We start from the raw sequence: 14,469 nt of genomic DNA on the forward strand, positions 1-14,469 counted from the left end.
AAAAGCATTATAAATCCACCAAATTTAGTGATTTTCTCCTGAAGTTGGCACTCTGCTTCTCGTTGGAATTCCACTGTGGTCGTAGCTATATGGGACACTCTGACGACGTCAGCCATGTTGCCATCCTGTTTACTTCTGTTTCAAGCAACCCCCCCCCCCTCCCCCTGTCAAAATGTCAAAACCTTTGCACTCACAATGGGGGTTCGGCTCGAGCCATCCCTTTGAACGGAAATACGTTTGGCAACATAAACAGTCCTTGTTGTCATAGCAACTATTCACCGCACTTGTTTTCAACGACGCGGGTTGGTGTTTTTCGCAAAGTGTGTATATATGGTCAAACATGTCTGAGATCAGAGTTCCTCGTGTTGCCTGCGTAGCATGTTCACCATTGATGGGAATGCTTTTTTTTGTAAAAAAAAAAAAAAATCAGTGACCGAGGTCGTTTTGTTGTGCTGTGTTGTTGACATGTGTTGTGTTGTTCTGCATTTTAGTAATTTGGCTATTCATGTGAGGACACATTCTTCGATAAAGTGACCAAAAAATTCACACAAAAGGAGAGAAGAATGGAGTTTACCTTCAAGTAAGGTAAGAAGTTAATTATTATTATTATTATTATTATTATACTCGCATGTAAGTCCTTCATATCGCATGTTATGGACCGCTCCTTTTTATAAATAAGCATGAAATGGTTGATTTGATTTGATTTGTTTTACTTCGCTTTTTGTGCCACTTTTGGCTAATTTGCGAAGATGGGAATGAGGGATGATATGATGAAATTGAAGAATGAACACTCAGAAACATCCAGGCCAGGATTCGAACCCGGGACCCCTAGCATCGTATCACGATGTGCTAACCTCTTTTATATATATTTGATTGATTGATTGATTTAGTTTATTTTACTTCGCGTTTTGTGCCTCTTGGCTAATTTGCGAAGATGGGGATGAGTGATGAAATTGATGAATGGACATTCATAAACAACCAAGCCTGACCGGGATTCGAACCCAGGACCCTTGGCATCGCAGCGCGATGTGCTAACCACTCGTATGCGGAAACTTCCCCCATCACACGTCATTCACTCATAGCATTTCATTCTAATTTCTATTTCAGGACTTTTCAGGACAGACAGACACAAATACCCATGCCTTACCCGGGACTCGAACCCGGATCCCCTGGTGTTGTATCGCACTCTGCAAACCACTCCGCCACGGAGGTTGACACCACTCCATCACAGGGGCCGGCTATGAAATAGTTTGACACGTTCTTTGGTCAAAAGAACATGATTTAACTACCAGAGCAAATAATAAATTCACATGAAAGACTCGAAAGCATACACGTGATGCCTCTCAGGGTATGGGCGTAATATCTCTCTTCGTTGTTCAAACCATATAAAAATCAAAGTTAAGTTTGCACTAAGAAAAAGGAAGTCTATTTTACTTCTTTGCAAACTAAATACTTATATGCCTAACATATAATCCATGTCACTCAAAGAAATTAAACTTCTTATAATTCAACTTGATCACTCTATTTCCAAAAACCAAACCCGAACTTCCAAAGTCAAGACAAAAGACACTTGTAATTGCCATGGTAATAGCCTTTACAAGATAAGTATATACAGGTTAGTCACTATCCTGACATTATCAGTGATAGGTAAATTACAGAAATTAATATTAAGAACAATAAACATTTGTACAAGAGAAAAGATAATTAATAACAATAAATATTAGTGCAATGGGAAAGGATGTGTCAAGTTTATGTCCATTGCTTACTATTGTTGTTTTTAATGGTAAGATTTTGATGTAAACAAAAACAAATCCAAAATGAATGAGGAAGAGCCCCCCCTTTTTTTTTGCCAGACAGATTTTCATTTAAAATTCAAACACTACTATATTTGGATAGCCCGGGTGTTGGTCTCAGCATACGCCGCTGGTGAGTATGTATTATTTCCAAACAACGTTTCAGGAATCAACTGTTTCCTTCATCAGGTTCTTTCTTGACTAGCGAGATCACTTCATAGCCACGTCAAATTGATTTAAAAACAAGGAAAAAGGATATAGGAATGACTATGGTAGAAAATTAATTCTAAAAACTTGCCCAATCCTGTTAAAACTTCCATCCCCACTACCATCCTTTAGTAAAACCACGTAAATTAAAAAGTCAATTTTAAAATACAGTTTCGACTTGAAAAGTTAAGAGACGCACGCCAATTCACTTTGGCCCGTGAGGGATCCGGATTGCCTTCTCGCAGAATGCAGGAAGTTGTCCGATTCCACTCCCTGCCCACAAATTTCCCCTTCACTCCCCCTACCTGCTTACGTCATGTCGTACTCAAAGTCACGGGTTTCCCGAGCCTCGCAAATTTAATTCAATTTGACGTCACTATGAAGTGATCTCGCTAATCAAGAAAGAACCTGATGAAGGGAACAGTTGATTCCTAAAACGTTGTTTGGAAATAGCACATACTCACTAATCTTAAGTAAAACAAGTTTAGTAATTTTTAAATATATTTTTTTAAATATTTTTTAAGAATGCTTATTAATCTGTAATTGTGAGTAATTCACATACCCACACGATATGTGGAAATGCTTCTGTCTAAAGTGGGCCTTAAAGGACAGAACACCTACCTCTTGGAAAGGGGGCCTATTGCAATGAAGGTGAAGCAGGCGACCACTGCTCCCACAGACATCAGGATCCCCATATAGTTGATGGCCTCGGATTCATTCCAGCCAAACTGATCCATCACAAGGGGCGTCCCAAGCCTACATGGACAAAAGAAAACAGGAAGTATCAAGAGCCAACAAACTGTGCTTCATAAACACTAAATGTTGTTTGTGATGGTACTGGTTCTTTCCACTATCAAGATTTACAACATTTAGAAATCCATGAATGAGATAATACTATACATGTTGATAATTATTGATTAACACTTTCCGGATGTATGATGGGCATAGCCTGTCGTACAACTACTGTCCAATAAGATGAGTGACAGACAAAGCCTGCCTTTCGCTATTCACTTTTATTGTGAAGGAATATTTGCACCACGTTTCTTGTGAATGTGCATTGTAACCACTTCTTTCAAATTCCAACTGCTGGATGCTGTGAGTGTATTGTTTCTGTCGCTGCTAACTCTAACTTGTACTCATATAGAATTACACTGCACTTCCGCCTATGCTCTTGAGAACTGCATTGAACAATTTCTATGCACATTGTATAAATTCTTCACATAGATTTTGCATCTGAAGGTTATTTTCCATTAATTATTTCCATATTGCATATTGAAAATTTGTGTTCTGTAACATTACACTATCTTTTCATTCAAGAAAATTGTTCCATGAACATGAATAAATGTGAGAAAATTTATACAACATGAAACATATATTGGTGGAATCTTGTAGATTTCAGAACAGTTCGTCAAATAATAAGAAACTTAAAAAGATATTTCCCATGATTTTGTGAAAATGAGCAAAAAATCCCATCTACGTGGAAAAACAAGTTATTTTTAGGCAAGTCCGCTAAGTGTCAATATTTGGAAAAGTCAATAGATGTGAAAAGTTGCTTCAGTAAGAAATTTGAAAAATCTTCCCTTCTTAATTTGAGGCCTGTTGCTAGACAGGAAGCAGCACAAGTGTTTCTCAAGGCTTCAAAAATCTAGTTCCATTATATTCCTTCAGTTTTATTCTCAGATCAAGGAATGAACTCTAAAATTCGCTATACTATATACAGAAATATAAAATACTGGAATCTGTGCAAACACAAGTGTTAGTCCAAGCGGTGATTCATAAGGGATTGGAGGGATTAATCTCCCACCCACATCACTTTGAAGAAATCTTTTTAAATATTACTCCCTCTTTCCCATAATTATAGTCCGGTATGCCAAAATGGTAGTACAGGAATGACAGACGAACAGGCAGATGGGAAGCACAATTTGTACTGATCCTTGAGTTATAAAGTTGTATGACTCATTCCCGTGTTTCATGTTCTTCTTCTGTATACCCCAATGTCACAGTTTGAATATCGGGCAATTATTATGAGACAACAAACAAAGGTGTACTGGACAATAATTATGGGACAGAGGGGGTATAATATTTATAATATTATTGTTTTATATAGTTTTCTTGACTTTTGCAAAAAATATGGAAGATATATTTCACAGAACCATACAGTTGTACACATAATTATGGTACTAATTGATGAATAGTTGTGCCTTGAGTAAAAATGAGCATTGGAATGTCACTGTGATGAGATGAGAATAATAATAATTTAGTGAAATATTACTACCCATGTAAATAAATATGGCACAGGTTAAATACTTGTGCTGATATATACAGGGACATAAAAATATTTATTTTCTACTGTAAAATTTCAGAAAAATAGTGGTATTTTAAAACAAGCTCTGTTTAATAATCCATGAAACCCTCATGTGCAGCCATGTGCCAGGGTTGCCAACTCCAACGCAGGAGGAAACAAGGTTTCGTTTAATTTTAACTGTACTACATGTGTGCACAAACGCACAAAAAATTGTTGCAATTATCACTGTACATTGTATGCATCTTTCACCTAAATTACCTGTACTGGTAAAAATATCTTTGAAAAGGTAAGCACAACCTTGTGGCCCTCGGATCCTGCCTCACCACTGCAATGTGTTGCATATGCGTGAGTTATGAAAATCAGGTAATATATCAACTTACTTACGTCTCTAGAAGAACAAAGTTGAAGACGATGGTGAAAAAAGTGGCTATCAGTGTCCATGTGGCAACATAGTCTGGAGAAATGCCCTTCCAAGTTTCTTCCTCTGGAAATGAAAAATCTTTAATCAGTGCACACTGTGTTGAATCACATCGTCACGGCTAAGTGTGAAAAGTGTGACATTTGAGTTGCCAAAAATATTAGACATTTTATATGCCACTAAAGCCTGGTCTGGGTAGTAGAAAAGGACGATCACCCCATCGGGTCTGAATCTGATTTATTCCTTTATCTAATTCAGTTTGTCCCGCACCAAAGCTGTGCAATCTAAGGCATCCGGCTACGGGACACTGCAGGTTCAAGTCTAATGGGGGAAGCATAACAGCTTTCATCCTGAGATTTTGGCCTCTGTATGGGATCGGTGGCCACTCACCATCCTGAGTAAAATTGGGGAGCTACAAACAAGCTGAGGAAACCTACAACAACGACTGGAGGATGATCATACTGACTACATGTAAACCTGTACGAGGGTCACTATTTATATTTTGAGCCTAACAATGAAAAAACAGGAATTTGGCATTGAAAACTGCTTTATTGTTTTTCGAAGTATTCTCCTTTATGGTCAATACACTTTTGCATTCGTTCGAACCATTTGTCAAAGCAGTTTTTCCAATCTTCTTGAGACACCTCCATAATATGGTTTTTGAACGCATCAACGGCGTCTTCCGCCGACGAAAATCGTTGTCCACGCAATTTATTCTTGACATTCGGAAACAAGAAGAAGTCATTGGGTGCCAAATCAGGACTGTACGGAGGATGACCCATCAATTCGATTTTTTGACTGTTCATAAAGTCGGTTGTTAGACGAGATGTGTGACAGCTGGCATTGTCTTGATGAAGAATGATTCGACGGCGTTTGTTCGTTTTCCGTATTTGACCGAAGATCTCTGGCAAACAAATTGTTGTGTACCATTCAGAGTTGACCGTTCTACGTTCCTCTAAAGGCACAGTTGCCACATGACCAGTTTTCCCAAAAAAACAAGCGACCATTTGTTTCGATGTGCTTCGAACGCGAACAACTTTTGTTGGATTGGGTTCATCTTGAAACACCCATACAGTCGACTGCTGTTTACGTTCCGGCTCATATGCATATATCCATGATTCGTCACCTGTTACAATCTTATATACGTCTTTTGAAGCACCACGATTGTATTTATTGAGCATTTGTTTGCACCAATTGACGCGAGCGTCTTTTTGAGTTTTTGTCAAATTGTGTGGGATCCAACGAGAACATACCTTTCTCACAGCTAAATCATCATGTAATATTTTATATATGCTGGTGAAACTAATGCCTATGGTTGCCTCAATCTCACAGTATGTCACATGACGATCTTGCAGTATTAGGTTTTGCACAGCATCAATGTTTTCTTGAACAATAACTGATTTTGGACGACCTTCGCGAATCTCGTCGGTGAGCGAATGGCGGCCACGATTATAATCGTTATACCAGCGTTTCACAGTGGCAAAGGATGGGGCTTCATCGCCAAATGTGGAAGTAAGTTGATCGATGCACTCTTGTCTTGATAATCCACGTCGAAAATCATAAAAAATCATGGCACGAAAATGTTCATGAGTTAATTCCATTTTATTGTTGTCGCGCAATCTCCAAGGCAACATAAACAACACAAATGAAGCTATTGACAAAACATTTGAAGTACGTTATGGTCAATAATGCCAGACGATTCCGTGCAAACGTCAAATCGCGCCTAACTTCAATCAGTGTTGCCAAGGCTCAAAATATAAATAGTGACCCTCGTAACTGGTTGGATGATGTCCCACCTCTGTTGAGGCACATGGGAGTGGGCTGTCAGTAGGTAGGCCATGGCTTATTTATTTTTATCTATTTCAATTTGCTATTCAAATTTGCAATTTGTTGTGATTAACCTAGAAAGTGCCTCCCTGTTTGCATAGTGGTAACATTGTCACTTTGCAATCAAGAAGTCCTGGGTTCGATACCTGGTGGACCCTTGGATCCCATTTTAAACAGTAGGTCCAGTCTTCATTAGCCTTTCTGTGCAGAAAGTGGACTTAAACAAACGATTAAACCAGAAGCAATGCAAACCAAAAGCACAAAATAAAGGGAAGAGAGATTAATGCAATTAAAGTGCTGGAATTTTCCTTTAAGGCATGCAACCCTGTAGAGCAATGTCCTAAAAAATGACGTTACTGATTATGAAGAACTCGTAGCATTAGTGCCCCCAGACAGTGTGTGAATTAAAGGGGGATGCCAGGGAAAACTCCCTCCACCCCACAATTTTTTTATTCTAAGCGGAAGAAAAGTATTGTAATCCCTGCCAGCGATGTTTTTATCCCCACAAAGAAAATGGAGTTAAAGCATATAGTTTACAAAACACACTTAAAAATCATTGAGAAAACAGTTATTTAACCTTTAGAACAATTGCATCCTACTTGACATCAGAGGTTTTACAAAAAGCACCTAAACTTGCACCATGTCTAGTAGAGTTGATTTTGTCAGCTTTATTTGTTGGAGTAGATCACATTTCTCGACACATGGAGTCATTGAGTTGAATGGGAAATAGAAATTAGGTCTCAGTGTTACTAGTTCAATAGCTCTTTTGGTGTATGAGTTTGAGTTTTCTTATAGTTCAATAGCTCTTTTGGTGTATGAGTTTGAGTTTTCTTAGAATGTAAGTGTTTCCAAATTACGTGTAAATCAGTGGCATAAGCTGGGTTCAAGACCTGAGCTATCTCACCATATCATAGTATTCGAATGGACAGATATTTTCAGGGGGTATATTGTGAAATATTTATGCAGATCCACTTGCGAAAATAAAATATAACACATAATATATAATAAACTTCTTACCTTTAGAAGTACAATTTATTAGCTGTACTCAACCCAGTTAACCAAGGGTATTTTGTATAGTTAGCTTCATGAAAACATCTAATATATACTCTGTTCTTTTCTTTGTGCTCAACTTTAAGCTGTGGAAGGGATGGCTGAGGCCTACCTATTTTCAGGATTTGTAGCTTATCCTCATACAGATGTAGAACAAATGGTGTTGTCAATAAATCCTGAATTATGTCACTCATTTTAGTTCACAACACAAAAATATAATTCACGTACGAACTGACCTCAATACACGCACTGACTCACCACAATACACACACTGACTCACCACAATACTCGCACGACCAACCCACCTTTAAGAAAACCCGCGCACTAAGGAAACAAACTTCCTTCAACATTCCCGGACGCGATTTCCAATCGAACTATCCTACTTGCCTCTGCCCTGTCTCAATCGGTTATTTTTAGATGCAGTCATAAACCAGTTCCGGTTAGCTAACAAATCTTCCAAACTTCTGGTCACCAATGTAATGCAGGTGCAGGTACTCGGGTTGTTTCAGTTCTTGTTGTGCTAGTTTGCAAGTGTTCACTGGAAAGTGATGTCCTTGGCCCAGAGGGGAGTTTCTGTCATAAACAACCATTTTCCCTTCCCTCTAATAGTTTTGCTCCAACCCCTCTCCCCCCCCCTTTTGCTGGGAAGAGGCCACGCTGGGAATAATGAGTTTGCAACACTGACCATAGGCCTGCGCACACCCTCTGATTAGAAGGGGGCAAATGCCTTGATGAAAGTTCAGCCGGGAAAGAAAAATCTCATTTTATCTCACACTTTTAGTTTTATTGCATTGATGGATATATATGTGCGTGCGTGCATGTAAAACATATTATTTAAATACATTACATAAACAATTCATCCGCCCCATAACAAACCAAATGCAAAAATGATATAAATTGTCTTTGAAATGTGCACGCTCCTTTCCCTCCAAACCAAACTGTCATAGCAGCAACTGTCTGAAGTACTTAGTTGTTCTTACTTGTCCCTCTGGTAATTCACAATACTTTACAAAAAAGAAAGAAAATGCGAGCGAAGCGGGCAAGGAAATCTTTCGATTCAAATTTATATAAATTGAAAACAGTATTCATTTGATAGAACGCAAAAAATTTTATGGGATGCCATGGCATTCTCGTTTACAATTTTTCTCATTCAATCATTCAGCGTAGAGGAACAACTGCTCTGAAGACTGTAAGAAAAGGAGATATTGCGAGCGAAGCGAGCGAGACAATTTTACGAAATTAAATTTAATTTGTATAAAACTTGAAGTCGTGGGGGCAATTGCCCCTCTGTGCCCCCCTGCAGATGCTCCTGGCCATCTGGAAGAAATAATGCAAGAAAGACTTGAAAACTAATTCCATTTTCAGTATTCTTTTGTCCTGCTACTCTTAGATTCTGCTAGTCTTGCATTATTTTACTTCAATGTTTGCCCCCTCCCCCTAGAATTGATTTCCGTCCAAGGTTGGGAAAAGGCAATGCCCCTGCCCCCTTGTGGTTGTGCTACTGAACCTCCTTCCCCCGTAGTTACTTCGAACTTTCATCGGCTTGAAAACACTTAATTTTCTTTTTAAGAGTATAATATTGTTTAATAACAGCAATAAGATTCCTCTACACTAAATTTCTAAGTGAAAGTATAATAATACAGGGGCATGGAACATCTGGAAAGGGAGGGGGGCAAGGATGACCACATCTCCCCCTTCGAAAACGTATGTCAACCTACAAGTAGAACACGTATAATTTGATTTCAGTCATAGTAATTTACATTAATTACGAGTATTATGCTAAAATTTCAAATTCAAGTGGTGTTTTTTGAGGGGGAAACACTATTATCGGGGTAATATGCTCCATGGGGAAAAATACCTTGTTTGTCCCTTCATGGGGAAAAAATATGCGAACGTCCGTGATTAGGGGGGGGCAATTGCAAATACAAATCCCCCCCTAAAAATGAAATAAAAAAACCTGTCCCTGAGTGGGCACCCCCAAAGCAAAAAGCTTAATTCTTACACTGGTCCCATGGGTAGGGCATTCACATTATTCATCAATTCACTATCCATTCATATCATTGAGACAGAAAGATAGTGAAAATGAGCTAAGCCTGTTACCTGAGACACAAGGGAGACTCACTCAAATGGAAACCTTAATTTGTTTTTGTTTCATATCTAGTAGATTTCTGTATGGAGGGTTGCACACGTTTGCTGCATTCTAGCTCAGACCTATAGCTGATCTACATATATTTTCAACTTTGAGTTGGTGCCTGTGTACCTTAAGAAGAATAAGTCTTTGGGGTCGACGTGCAGTCACGTATGAGCCACTGCGAAGGCCTTTCCACCCATCTGCCTGCGAACTGAAGCCATTGTCCAACTTTCTCCTCCATTAGTAAACTTGCTGGTGAGGTAAGCATGCACAGAGATATTGAATTTTCATTTGCCGAGAAATTCTGTAAGTTTTAGGCTGACAGAGGGCAAGAAACCACTCCTTTTCACTGGTGCAAGTGTGTAGGGGAGGCGCCATTTTTAAAATAACAAAAATGGCGGTTTGAAGCTTACTTGATAGGTAAATAACAGTTGATACCTCATGTAAATTTGAGGCATATATAGTCTGTCCTGCCATTTTTCTTGGACTTGGAAGGTTTTCATCTAACTCATGAATAGTTGTGAGAAAGTTATGAGTCATGTGACTCAAAAACATTCGTATCATTTCTACCACCCATTAGGCTCATTGACAGTGGCTGAACATCGTAAAGTGAATACTTGTACAGGTACATTCAGGTATAATTTATACAAAATTAGCTTTCAAATAGTTTTTGGAGCTCCTGCCTGTCTATATCTTACCAGAAAGCTTTCCTTGTTTCTTCATTGCTTCTTTGGCTGCAATTCGTTGTTCTTGGAACATAAATGGAAGGAAAAATACGAAGTTTATAATTCCTAGAGCCACGTTAATCCATCCAGCAACTGTGTACATGTTGAAGGTTAGCACTCCTGGAATGGGTGACCACCCTTCCTCTCCCAGTGGTGTCAAGGCTGCTTGGATAGCTGGAATTAGATAAATGTGGAAGTTTTAAAAGTCTGAACTGTTGCTTGTATATTTATAAAGGGTGTCTAAAATAGATGGAACCTTTTGAGGTATGCAGAAGAGAATAAATAGTTGTAAGAGATTTAATCGTGGAAATGAATAGTGCAGAGGATGCCATTACATACAGTCTGCGGGGAAAGTATTGACACCAACAGCATTGACGTCAATTATTTTCGCGTTTTCACATAGGACCACCTATCTCCTAAACGACACCGTGAAAAGAGTTGTCGTTCATGGGCAGTAAACTACCACCTGCGATCTTCCTTTGTTCGTAGCTGCAAGTTTCAACTCACTCAGTTTCGAGTGGGAGACGTTATTGTACGTGCGCACGTGCGTGTGGTATTTCCTGTGAATTTTGGGCTGTTGTGTTGGTGTTCTGAGTTGATTTTGTGTGTGAAACGATTCCTTACAACATATTGAAGCCTGGTGATACTGAGCAGGTGATTGCCTTGTTTAGAGCAGGCATAAAAAGCACAGAAATCGCGACACAAACAGGCGTGAACCTGAGAACACTGCAACGTTTGGTGAAACGCTTCAAGAACGAAGGTGGGGTCAAAATGCCTTGCCCAAAACCTAAGTCTGGTCGGCCTAGGAAAGTGTCTGAAAAAACACTGCACATCATGAAAAGGCAGCTAAGGAACCAACCTTCGTTAACAGCTAGGGAACTGAAAGAAAAATATCCTCTCTTGCTTGATAATGTGTCCCTCCGGACAATTCAGGAGAAGATCCATGATGACTTAGGGCTACACAGTTACAGAGCTCGCCCGAAACCTTGCCTTACAGAGAAGCATCGTAAGAAAAGACGGGATTTCTGTAAGAAATACAGTACCTGGACTGTTCATGACTGGAAAGAAGTGTTGTGGAGTGACGAAGCCACTTTCTTTGTTACTGGTAGTGGTTCCAAGCGAGTGTACCGTTCTCCCGGTGATGATCCCACCCTTCCTCAGTACACACATCCAACTATAAAACACCCTCCCAGTATTATGGTCTGGGGTTCCTTTAGTTATGGTGGTGTAGGAGAGTTAGTTATTCTTCCTAAAAACCAGACCATGAATCAGTACTCCTATTTTGAGCTCTTAAATGATGTTTTGGAAGTGTCCTTTGAAAAAAGTGGAGCATCTTTTTTTATGCAGGATGGGGTTCCTTGTCCCACAGCCAAAAGTGTTGTTTCATGGCTCAAAGATGCTTGTGTCCCTTATTTTGATGACTGGCCAGGACAAAGCCCCGACCTCAACCCAATTGAAAACCTGTGGTCTATCATGAAGCGACGTTTAAGGAACAGGGACACATCTACACTCCTTAAGCTAGAAGCTGCCGTAAGGGACATTTGGGTCAATCTGCCAGTTTATCTCCTCCAAAACCTGGCTTTGAGTGTTCCAAAACGACTGACAGAATGCCGGAAGCATAAAGGAGGGTCGACAAAATACTGACTACAAGGTTTGTTGTTTGTTTGGTGTATACATCTGTTGTGGTTCTTGCTTTCACTGGTGTGGCGTCAATACTTTCCACGCAGACTGTACACACACACAAACACACACACTCAGTGACGTGCCCAGGATTTTCGAAAAAGAGGGGTTATGTACACTTTTTTCTGGTAGCCAACCCTCATTTTACCAGCTTTTCCTACCTTTGACGTTATTTTTTTAGGAATACTGGGCCAAATAAGGGAGGGGTAGGTATGACCCCCACCGACCTCCTCCCCCCTTACAGGCCCGTAGCTAAAATTGGTCTCCAGGTGGGCTCACGGGTTATCAGGGGGGTTTTGTAAACCAAATTATGTGTGTGAGGGAGGGGATCATTAAGTTATATAAAATTTATAAATACCACACAAATACATTTTTCTACATGTTTTAAAACAGCTCTTTGAGTGTTAATTGGTTGATACTGAAATCATTCCTTATACACTTCATACTACTTTAGATGATACAGATATTTATATCACACACAAAAATTGCACATATTCAATCACAGTGCCTAAAGTACGTTCCACCCCCAGCCGAAGTAATGAAACTCCCCTTCGTCCCCAAAACTTGGGAGCTGTTGACCTTCGATGCAGATGCAAAGGGAATGTGCATGCAAAGTCACACATTTCTGTCTAAACGGGAGGTCGCAACAGGGGTAACAAAAGTACAGATAAAGAAGCTCCCCTATGAAGGAACTTTCTAAAGTCTAGAGAAGATAATCTTCTAAATACTTGCAGCTGCTTAGGCTTCAGCTCATAAACAAGGTGAGCGAATGTAATAGTAATAGCTGCTGTTCGTGTTCTGTGGATTTTATCCATAAAGTTGTGAGCTTCACTGCAAACAAAGTATAGAAAAAAGTTTACCTAATGTGAAAGAGGGCTGAAGGCAGTTCCAAGGGGGGCTTCCCCTGGCCCCTGCCTGGCTACGGGCCTGCCCCCTTGGGCACGTCACTGCACACACTGCTGAAGAGATTGGTAGGTTTGCGACTTTATGATGGCATCCAGTAGATGACTAACTTTTCTAAGCAACCATTCCAGGACTGAATATCCATGTGATATCCACAATATCCACGGATCTGATTTGAACATTGTGAATGTCCTGTGGATATCCCTTGGAGATTTGTGCTGTCTTTTGTCCATGTATGTTGTACCACTTGCAAATTTCACCAACCATAAACTCCATACCAGCTAACTGTAGACCAGGCGAATGAGAACAAGTCTCTGTACAAGTAGAGACGTGAGACGACTCCACCAATTAACAGTGAGAGAAACGGGATTGTGTAATGGGCGACAGGAGTTACCCGATTTCCTCCTTTGCTCTGTCAGCGTTGCAAACTTTTGAAAAGGATAATACCGAAGGCACCCATATTTTTGTCTCCAGGTCCGTACGATTCGTTTAAGAATTTCTTAGTGAAATATTAGGGATAAAATGGCAAGATCAAATTTTGACAAGCCGTGCATTAGTAGTAGTATTGACTGTATTATAAACTCAGGAAAGGAAGAGCCCCCCTCAAGCAGATTTGCTTACACTTAAAACAAGCTCAACATGAGCATATGAGCTTTTTGCTCAAGTGTGGAACCCTGTCTAATCCAAGATTTTTGTAAAAATGCCCTCGGGAATTTTTTGTGAAAGGAAGAGCCCCTCAGATTGATTTGCCCATACTTACAAAAGTTGCATCAGCCAGATTTTTGTCCATAAACTTGTCAAAAATTGATATTTTTTTGGCTACACCTGAAATTAAGCAAAAACCCATACCTACCCACACATATTTACTTCTGGTTTAAGTTTAATTGGATACCAGGTTCAATTGTTTATCTAATATTAAAATAATGCAATATGCAGAGCTCTTCTAGAATTGCTCCGTGACTTTCTTATTTCTTATATTATATGTTTGCATGTTTCAAGTAATTCCCCTCTGTGTTAGTATGTACAATTCCCGAGACGGTAGTATTGATTTTTGTTTTGCATGTTTCTCCTCAGCGCCAGTACTTACAGAAATTCCCGAGTGTTGCATCAGCCAGTATTGTGAGAGTGGGTGAGGAGAACAGATGTGTTGATACAGTGCTTCTCATACTTACAGGCCTGTTTGGTTTAAATATTCATATTGAACAATATAAAATCTGATATTTGTTGTAATCCACTCATATTTAGAGTCAAGCTTATATTTGTCCCAGCCTGTTATACAAAAATCAATACATAACAAGGTTATTGCCATTCTAGACATGCATGTTTGTGCAGGTATTTGCGCTGGGTCAGTGTGAATGAATATTTTTTTTTTTTTTTCCACTTGTAAGCTATTGGCTTTACAACCTGTTATAATAAGCATAGAGTTTTGA

The 14,469-nt window shown here is 39.5% G+C and overlaps 1 protein-coding gene across 1 annotated transcript in view; it reads right to left on the reverse strand.

Moving 5' to 3' along the window:
* Cln7 (CLN7/MFS domain-containing 8) overlaps positions 1–14,469 on the reverse strand; it is a 143,945-nt gene that overhangs the window by 20,799 nt on the left and 108,677 nt on the right. Inside the window, exons 5-7 of the mRNA XM_083133771.1 lie at positions 10,430–10,630; positions 4,690–4,789; positions 2,622–2,756 (exon numbers count right to left, since the gene is read on the reverse strand). Coding sequence (XP_082989897.1) covers positions 2,622–2,756; positions 4,690–4,789; positions 10,430–10,630 — 436 coding nt within the window. The remainder of the gene's footprint in view (positions 1–2,621; positions 2,757–4,689; positions 4,790–10,429; positions 10,631–14,469) is intronic.

The sequence above is a fragment of the Lepisma saccharinum genome, chromosome 13 (genome assembly GCF_977018435.1).
Source record: "Lepisma saccharinum chromosome 13, izLepSacc3.1, whole genome shotgun sequence".
In the NCBI taxonomy this organism is placed as follows: domain Eukaryota; kingdom Metazoa; phylum Arthropoda; class Insecta; order Zygentoma; family Lepismatidae; genus Lepisma; species Lepisma saccharinum.